Source organism: Clarias gariepinus, unplaced genomic scaffold, assembly GCF_024256425.1.
Source record: "Clarias gariepinus isolate MV-2021 ecotype Netherlands unplaced genomic scaffold, CGAR_prim_01v2 scaffold_33, whole genome shotgun sequence".
NCBI lineage: Eukaryota > Metazoa > Chordata > Actinopteri > Siluriformes > Clariidae > Clarias > Clarias gariepinus.
Genome location: NW_026521000.1, coordinates 278,093 through 287,500, shown reverse-complemented (window position 1 = coordinate 287,500; position 9,408 = coordinate 278,093). Strand labels below are relative to the sequence as shown.

The 9,408-nt window shown below is 41.2% G+C and overlaps 1 protein-coding gene across 1 annotated transcript in view; it reads left to right on the top strand.

The window, feature by feature from the left end:
• Nucleotides 1-6,447, top strand: part of stk26 (serine/threonine protein kinase 26) — a 15,023-nt gene extending 8,576 nt beyond the window's left edge. The window contains exons 6-11 of the mRNA XM_053490842.1: nucleotides 1,425-1,610; nucleotides 2,194-2,339; nucleotides 5,568-5,664; nucleotides 5,820-5,882; nucleotides 6,058-6,194; nucleotides 6,296-6,447. Of these exons, the coding sequence (XP_053346817.1) occupies nucleotides 1,425-1,610; nucleotides 2,194-2,339; nucleotides 5,568-5,664; nucleotides 5,820-5,882; nucleotides 6,058-6,194; nucleotides 6,296-6,311 (645 nt within the window). The 3' untranslated portion in view covers nucleotides 6,312-6,447. The remainder of the gene's footprint in view (nucleotides 1-1,424; nucleotides 1,611-2,193; nucleotides 2,340-5,567; nucleotides 5,665-5,819; nucleotides 5,883-6,057; nucleotides 6,195-6,295) is intronic.
• The last annotated feature ends 2,961 nt before the right edge of the window (nucleotides 6,448-9,408 follow it).

Here is a 9,408-nt window from a genome sequence, read left to right as displayed (position 1 = left end):
GTGGTGGTGATCATACGGCGCCCCCTGGAGCAGAGAGGGTTATGGGCCTGTGCACATGGACACAACATGGCCAGCTTGGTGGTGCAGGGACTTAAACCCCTGAACGAGGCCCCTAACCCGCTCTGTTTAATGTGGTGTTATACTTTATGTAATGAAATTGGACTCCGTTTGTCATGGGAGGAGGGGGAGGGGTTAGGTTGTGTGTGACGGGGTGCGGCAGTGACGTTGTAGTGTAATAGGGAAATGTCATACAGTATGTGTATTAAAAATATATTCTCAGCTAGCCTCCGAGTGGCGCAGTGGTAAAGTTCTCGCCCTATCATCTGGAGATCGCTGGTTCGAACCCCGGGTGATGCTGTTTTCCTCTCACAGACGAAGGTCTAGAGAGAGCTGATTGGCCGAGCTCTCTCAGAGGGGAGGGATGAGAGGTACTTTGCGCTCCTACATTAGTCACGGCTCTACAGCCAATCGGGGCGTCTGTGAGCTCGCGCACGCGGAAGGAGCGGCTAGCACTTTCCTCCGAGTGTGTAACTCCGCCCCTAACGGTGCGTGAGCGAGCAGTTTGAAAAGATGCGGTCGGCTGACGTCACGTGGTTCGGAGGAAACACGGGATAGTCTACGCCCTCCCGACTGAGTGGTAGTAGTAGCCTTAATGTGGAGCCCCCTAGTGACGGGGAGGAATTGGACACAACTAAATAAGGGGGAAAATTGGAGAAAAAAAAAAAAATAATAATAATAATAAAAAAATATATATATATTGTCAGCTGTTGTTGGTGCTTACAGTTGACCCCTCACGAAGTAGCAGTTCAGAGTTCGCAGTATACTCTGTATAAAATATTTTCTGTATAAAATATAATACTGTATACGTTTTTATGCTGTAGTAAGAACACAAAGCGACTGTAGAGGAAAACGCGGCTTGGGACGCTGAATTATTCCTGTATTTAACCCACAGTACTGATGCCAAAGAATCCCATGAATTACAGTATTTTACATTCTATCACTCAGCGCTACAGAACAGTATACAGGTTCACCTTTACATCTTTTTTTCCCAAGGGTGATGTATGAAGCTTTGAAATTAATTGTTTGAAATGAAATTAAAGGCTTTTTTTTTAGCATATTCGGTGGCATATTTAGGGTTTAAACTATAAAGAAATATTCCCCTGAGATAGCTCCAGTCCCCCCGACCCTGAATACAGGATAAGTGTATTAATTAGGTTCTTTGAATCTTGAAAAATAGACATATTTAGGCATTTCTTGTCCATATCCAAAATTGTTTAGTTTTTCACAATTGCGGGATCTCTAGGAACATAACCCCTTGTGGGGGTCGACTGTATACTGTGCTGTAAACACACTGAGGGTTGTGGGTGTGGGTGTGTGTGTGCGCTGTAGCTGATGGTTTATGTGTTAATCTTGGTGTTTTCCAGGCTGATATCTGGTCACTGGGCATTACCGCAATCGAGCTGGCGAAGGGCGAACCGCCCAACTCTGACATGCACCCCATGCGTGTCCTCTTTCACATCCCGAAGAACACCCCCCCCACCCTCAACGGGGACTTCTCCAAGACCTTCAAGGAGTTTGTGGAATCGTGTCTAAACAAAGACCCTGCGTTTGTAAGAAAAGTTTACACACATTGTACTCTGTGTGTGTGTGTGTGTGTGTGTGTGGGACAGACCTGACACCAGGTGACGACCACCTCACACTCACTCACAGTCAACAGGCTTAGCTCATAAATAATTAATTTAATTAAATCTACTGGAAAACAACAACAATTAGTTTTCTAAAATGTTTCCTGCTGTTTAAACCCGAGTCTGTAAACATTTGTTCCACACATCTGTCCAGTAATCTCTGACGAGTGTGTAGATGCAGTTTATTATGATTTTCATGTATCATCACGTCACCAACACAAACACACACCCTGACAGCAGTAATGCAGTGACTCCAACTTACTACTACAACAACTAATAATAATAATAATAATAATAATAAAACATCTGCGTGCATTTTAGTTTGTGGACATTAATAACTTGTGTGAGAAATCTTTTATTTTACAGCCAATGACATTTACATTTACATTTAGGCATTTGGCAGACGCTCTTATCCAGAGCGACTTACAAAAAGTGAAAATGAGTATCTCTCCCTCTCTGCACCTACACCCCCCCCACCCCCCACCCCGTCTCCTCCTCCTCCTCTCAGAGACCGACTGCGAAGGAGCTGCTGAAGCACAAGTTCATCATGAAGAATGCCAAGAAGACGTCCTACCTCACTGAGCTGATAGACAGGCTGAAGCGCTGGAGGACTGAGGGACACAGTGACGGAGACTCGGACTCAGACTCGGACCCGTGAGTAATACACATGTCCAATCTACTGATCCGTCTTTACACAATATTACAATCGCAGATGTCCACTGATGTCCACTAACGTCCTCACACATCCTACAGTAATGTAAAATAATGTGCTTTGTTTTTTTACTCCCCGACATTCACTCACACCTGGAAGCTCATGTCATGTCTAATCATGGTAATTAGAGAACCATTTAATATCAAATCAGTCAAAACTCCTCCGTCCAGTCATGTTATGTCTCTGTTCATAAGGAGTTCAGACTCTAATGTTTCTGTTCTCTCTTCACACCTGAGACGGTGGAAATGATCAACTTACTGTTGGTTCTGGATGATTAAATCATTTTAGCAAGAATTTTTAAATGGCCTTATACCTTTTTGTATCTTACTTGAGCCAGCTGCACATCTGTCCTGCTGTTATTCAGACATCAAAGTAAAGATACTTTTGGCTTTTTATCTGTTTGGATCAGAATGTTCCTGAGGGTTGAAGGAGAGCGGTGTAGAGCAGAACCACAACCATTTCTTAATCTACAAACTATGAGGGGTGTTCAAGTCAAAACAGGACTTTTGATTGTACAGAATAACAGAACTCAGTCCTGAGAGTATAAACTCCCTTTATGTCTCTATATAATCCCCTGATACACTAATGCACTTATCCCAGTGTCTCACTAGAGCTTGGACACCATCAAGGTAGAACGTTCTCTCAGTACGCCGGAGTCATGATCAGACTATCTGAAACACCAGCCGCACAGGAACTCAAAATCAAAATCTTGATTAATTGAACAATCGATTACCATTAATGAACGATTATTTTATTTTTATTTATTTATTTTTTTTCCCCTTATAGTTCACTGAAGTTTTGTACAGTAAATATGCTCACGAATTACAAGTGAGAGATGAAGGGTGCGTTGCTTTTTAAAATAATTGAAGGAAACGCACACTATCTATCTATCTATGATTATTTATTATACATCAGTGTTGAACAACTGAAATTAAAGCACACATTGCCTAAAACAGTCACTTTGTTCTTATAAAAAATAAAAATAAATAACTTGCACTTTTGGAAACAAATTATTTTCAATGTTTTTCTTATTAAAAGTAGAAAATAAGCAGTATCTCTTCTAAATAAAATAACTCGTATTTTAAGCAGTGAATTTCTTGCCTCTTATGTAATAACAAATGTGATGTAATAACAAATAGCGTCAGTTACAGATTTCTTATTCTCTTGCATGTTTGTCACACTTAAATGTTTCTGCTCATCAAAAACCGTTAACTATTAGTCAAAGATAACATAACTGAACACAAAATGCAGTTTTTAAATGAAGGTTTACGTTAAGGGAGAAAAAAAAACTCCAAATCTACATGGCCCTGTGTGAAAAAGTGATTGCCCCCCTTGTTAAAAAAATAACTTAACTGTGGTTTATCACAGTTAAAAGTTCAATTTCTGTAGTCACCCCCAGGCCTGATTACTGCCACACCTGTTTCAATCAAGAAATCACTTAAATAGGAGCTACCTGACACAGAGAAGTAGACCAAAAGCACCTCAAAAGCTAGACATCATGCCAAGATCCAAAGAAATTCAGGAACAAATGAGAACAAAAGTAATTGAGATCTATCAGTCTGGTAAAGGTTATAAAGCCATTTCTAAAGCTTTGGGACTCCAGCGAACCACAGTGAGAGCCATTATCCACAAATGGCAAAAACATGGAACAGTGGTGAACCTTCCCAGGAGTGGCCGGCCGACCAAAATTACCCCAAGAGCGCAGAGACAACTCATCCGAGAGGCCACAAAAGACCCCAGGACAACATCTGCAGGCCTCACTTGCCTCAATTAAGGTCAGTGTTCACGACTCCACCATAAGAAAGAGACTGGGCAAAAACGGCCTGCATGGCAGATTTCCAAGGCGCAAACCACTTTTAAGCAAAAAGAACATTAAGGCTCGTCTCAATTTTGCTAAAAAACATCTCAATGATTGCCAAGACTTTTGGGAAAATACCTTGTGGACCGACGAGACAAAAGTTGAACTTTTTGGAAGGTGCGTGTCCCGTCACATCTGGCGTAAAAGTAACACAGCATTTCAGAAAAAGAACATCATACCAACAGTAAAATATGGTGGTGGTAGTGTGATGGTCTGGGGTTGTTTTGCTGCTTCAGGACCTGGAAGGCTTGCTGTGATAGATGGAACCATGAATTCTACTGTCTACCAAAAAATCCTGAAGGAGAATGTCCGGCCATCTGTTCGTCAACTCAAGCTGAAGCGATCTTGGGTGCTGCAGCAGGACAATGACCCAAAACACACCAGCAAATCCACCTCTGAATGGCTGAAGAAAAACAAAATGAAGACTTTGGAGTGGCCTAGTCAAAGTCCTGACCTGAATCCTATTGAGATGTTGTGGCATGACCTTAAAAAGGCGGTTCATGCTAGAAAACCCTCAAATAAAGCTGAATTACAACAATTCTGCAAAGATGAGTGGGCCAAAATTCCTCCAGAGCTCTGTAAAAGACTCGTTGCAAGTTATCGCAAACACTTGATTGCAGTTATTGCTGCTAAGGGTGGCCCAACCAGTTATTAGGTTCAGGGGGCAATTACTTTTTCACACAGGGCCATGTAGGTTTAGATTGTTTTTCTCCCTAAATAATAAAAACCATCATTTAAAAATTTTGTGTTTACTTGTGTTATCTTTGACTAATAGTTAAATGTGTTTGATGATCAGAAACATTTTGTGTGACAAACATGCAAAAGAATAAGAAATCAGGAAGGGGGCAAATAGTTTTTCACACCACTGTATTTCTTTCCATTTTCTTGAACTCTTCTCATACTGTATTTGTGAGCGCTTGTGTTATTGACACCTGCTTTGCTTTTCGATTAATCGCCCAGCCTTAGTGTGAGTGGTGTTGGTGAATGAGTGTGTGTTCAGTTCACTCACACACACACACACACACACACACACACACACACACACACAGATGTGTCTCTAAATTCGTGATGTGCCAGAAAGTTATCTGTTGATTATTTAAGAAACGCTGGGTAATAATCCCATTATCCAAAAAATACACTAAAAGGAAGTGTTCACATTGCGAATGCGCACACACACACACACACACACACACACACACACACACACACACACACACACCTGCAAATGGCCAAATTTTTTGTCTTTTTTATAAAGTGATATATTTCTGTTAAACCTGATGTGCGGTGTGTGATGTGGTTTCCGTGGTTACAGAGAGCCGAACAGCAGAGACAGTGACTCGTCCCCCGAGTGGTCCTTCACTACGGTCCGCAAGAAACCTGACAAGCAGTCCAATGGGATGGTGTCTCTCGTAAGAGTTATACTTAATTACCTCTAGGCGTGTGTGTGTGTGTGTGTGTGTGTGTGTGTGTGTGTGTGTGTGTGTGAGAGAGAGAGAGAGCTGTTTATTTACTTCTTAACTTTTAACCCGTCTGATCTTGCACGTGTGTTTTTGTTTAACTTCAGGATCAAGCGGTACAGAAAAAGTCAGCCAGTCTGGCCACAGTTATAACGCCAGTGTTTACTGAGGTAAGGTGTGTGTGTGTGTGTGTGTGTGTGTGTGTGTGTGTGTGTGTGTGTGTGTGTGTGTGTGTGTGTGTGTGTGTGTGTGGCTGAGGATGAGGTGCAGTGTGTCATCTAAGTTTGTGAGTTAGAAGTGTCTATAGTTGTCTTTACACTGTGTGTGTGTGTGTGTGTGTGTTAGCTAAAACAGCAGCACAGGGACGGGGACAAGCGGAGGAGTGTGATTGAGAATCTGGAGAAGAGTCTGCACGCTGCTGAGGACGTCTGTCCCGGGATCACAGATAAGATGATCAACCACATCCTGGAGAGGGTGCAGAGGTGTGTGTGTGCGCGCGCCGGTGGGTGGTTGGGTGTGTGTGTGTGTGTGTGTGTGTGTGACCCTAACCCCCTGGTGTTTTTGTCTTTGTTCTGTTCCGCAGGTTCTCTATGAGTTAAGTTCAGCTTGGGAATGAAACACACACACACCTGACGCTGGACGACCAAACAGCTCTTCCTGTTCACTGAACATTACACACACACACACCTCTCTCCACTCAGAGGAATAGGAGGGACTCAGGTTACACACACACACACACAAAATCATAACCAAAAATGGAATTTCACTTTTCACAAAACACACAACTATATATTTGTGTAATTGTATTTATATATAAATATTTTTTGCCATGTGCTTTAGTTTTAGCCTGTAGCTGGTGCCCAGTGCTGCGTTACTGATATTTTAGATGATTATTATTATTATTATTTTACGAGGACAGATTGTGAGTTTGCTTCTATTACAGGTTTTGTGCTGAGCGTTAGACTTCACTTCACATATCTATCCGTCTGTATCTTTATATTTGTCGACCCTTTGCGATACTTTATTTTATGTTTGTTAGTGATATTTATGTGGGAGGACGATTACTCAAATCTTTTATTCCTTTTTCTTTTAAATGAGGGTAAAATCTTCTGTTATAAACTCTACATACTGTTACGTGTAGCATTACGACTGCTGTATGGGGAAAAAAAACCTTCATATCACTTAAAGAAAACGTAGAAATACCTCAGACGAAGCAATCGAGTGAAAGATCTCAGAAAAACACAAACACACCTGGATTTATCATTTATGTTTTGTGCTTCGTGCACGTGATGTTTTGGGAGAGGAGTTTTGCTGTGCAAAAGAGGATCAAATATAATTTCATAAGGCAAGTTTATGTTCATTATTTTAAATTGGCAGTTTTTTTTTCCCTTTCTGATAAGCCCCTCCTTCAGCTGCAGATTCGGGATTGTTTGTGAACACGACCATCAAATTTCTTCTCCCTCCTTTATTAGTAAATTTTTTTTTTGTTTTTTTAAAATGAGAGCTATAGGAGATACTGTACTTCTGAAGTAAATGCACTGCACACACTTTGTACTGGGTGGGAAAATCTTACACACACACACACACACACACACACACACACTCGCACACTCTCCAGGTCTCCTGAACGGGCCTGGAGGCGAAGGTGCGCCTCTCTACAGTTTCTGTGTCAGAGAGACGGAGCTCCGTGTGAGCAGCTGCGTAGGAACTTGAGAAATTCTGAAAATGGGAGATTTTCTTCGGGGGAAATAGTCTTAATATTATAGGCGTGAAAAAATAATCCAAGAAGTTTCTGCCAAGCTTTTCAAAGTACTAAACCTAAGGGTGCCATCACTGGTCTGGTGGTGAGGGGATCAGCTTCTGTTGGCTTGGAGACGTTACGGCCAACATCGTGCCTAAACTTTACTCTTCTCTTTGTGTAATTATTATTCTTTCTTTATAAAGCTTTAAAGATTCGATGCCAGACTGAGGTTTAAAAGCAATAAGGTGTTTGGTAGTTTTTGGTTTTAATTATAAATATATATATTTCTTTATAGGTAGAGATGTTGATACCAGATTAGGTTTTGTAAATGTTCTCTTTTTGTAAATGCTTTTTGAGATTGCTCTTCAGGAATCTGTCGAAGCTGTATCATATACATGTATAAATATATCTATAGGCCTTTTTGCTTTAACTGTTACAAACTCGTATGATTTGACAAATAAAGATGTAAATTATGACACTGTACGAGTGTAGAGGTGAAATTTTGTTTAATGTTCAGTAGCATTTAGATCATAATGATTACATTTAATTTTTTTTATATATAGCTTTTAACAATGGTCAATGTCAGCTTCACATTAATTAAAGATTTATTTATTTTTTTTAAAAAGAACATTTTTGGAAGTGTGTATGTGTGAGAAAAATGTGTCTAGATAATAATGAGATGAATGAATGAAATGTCTCTGATGAACAAGCCAAGGGTGACGGCGACAGTGGCAAGGAAAAACTCCCTGAGATGGTAATAGGAAGAAACCTTGAGAGGAACCAGACTCAACAGGGAACCCATCCTCATCTGGGTGATAACAGATAGAAATAACATCATGTGTGTTGTGCAGCTGAAAGTTCAATATAACAGAAGTTGTGTAGATTAACATGAAGTCCAGTTCAGCACAGGGAGTCAGTAGGTGCAGAGGGCAGATGGGGTCTGGATCACTGGGAGCACAGGAGCAGGATGTGTAGCTCCAACCATTATAAGGCAGAATTCAGCTGGAGCTGGTCCTTCTCTGGAGGCCTCAGGAACCTCGCAGGGTTGGCCTTTGTCTACTGAAGCTGGTACAATCTCCAGATGCCTCGGGATGGGAGGAAAAATGCAGAACAGATGGAGAGAATTAGCGTAGTTGCCATTCAGGATAGATGTACTGGAGTATGAAGTTGTGGGATGAGTTACGCGTATGCCAGATTAAAGAGATGCATCTTGAGTCTACTTTTAAACTGGGAAACCATGTCTGCTCCCCGAACACTGTCTGGAAGGCTATTCCAAAGTTCTGGAGCTAAATATGAAAAATCCCTGCCCCCTTTTGTAGATTTTGATATTCTGGGAGTTTACAAGAAGTCCAGAGTTTTGTGATCTTAAGGAGCGTGGTGGATTGTAGCGTATCAGAAGACTGGTTAGGTATGTTTTAGTCTGTAACCATCTCCTGCTCTGTTAAATGTTCTGTATCTAACTGCTGCTCCAGCCTGTAGGTGGCGCTAAATTGCAAAGTGTTTTTCCTAGAGCGCTAACTGTGTAGCTATAAACACGTGAGCTAAGCTAGCTAACAAAGTTAGAAACCCAGACAGTTTAGCTAAGTTAGCTTGTCGCTAAGGTGTGTGGCTTCTCCCTACAGACTGATGGAGCTTCAGCATAGCGCGGCGTCTAAAATAAAACGTCCCTCAGTTATAGAACACTTCCACATGTAGAAAATAAAGTAAAGTCAAATTATTTGGGAACACTTTCTTTTTTTACTCTTACTTAAATCATGTGCTTAATTAAATTGTACTCTAATTAAAATGAACCTTTTAGCACCAAAATGAACCAATGTGAATTTAAAGGTGTAATTCATGCATTAGTCCGCTAGATGTCACCAAAAACCAAACGGATCCGCTCAGAGTGACTCGGCGCTACACACTTGGAGTCACCTGCTCCGCTCCAGCGCCTCCTTCAGCAGCAGAGGTGAAGA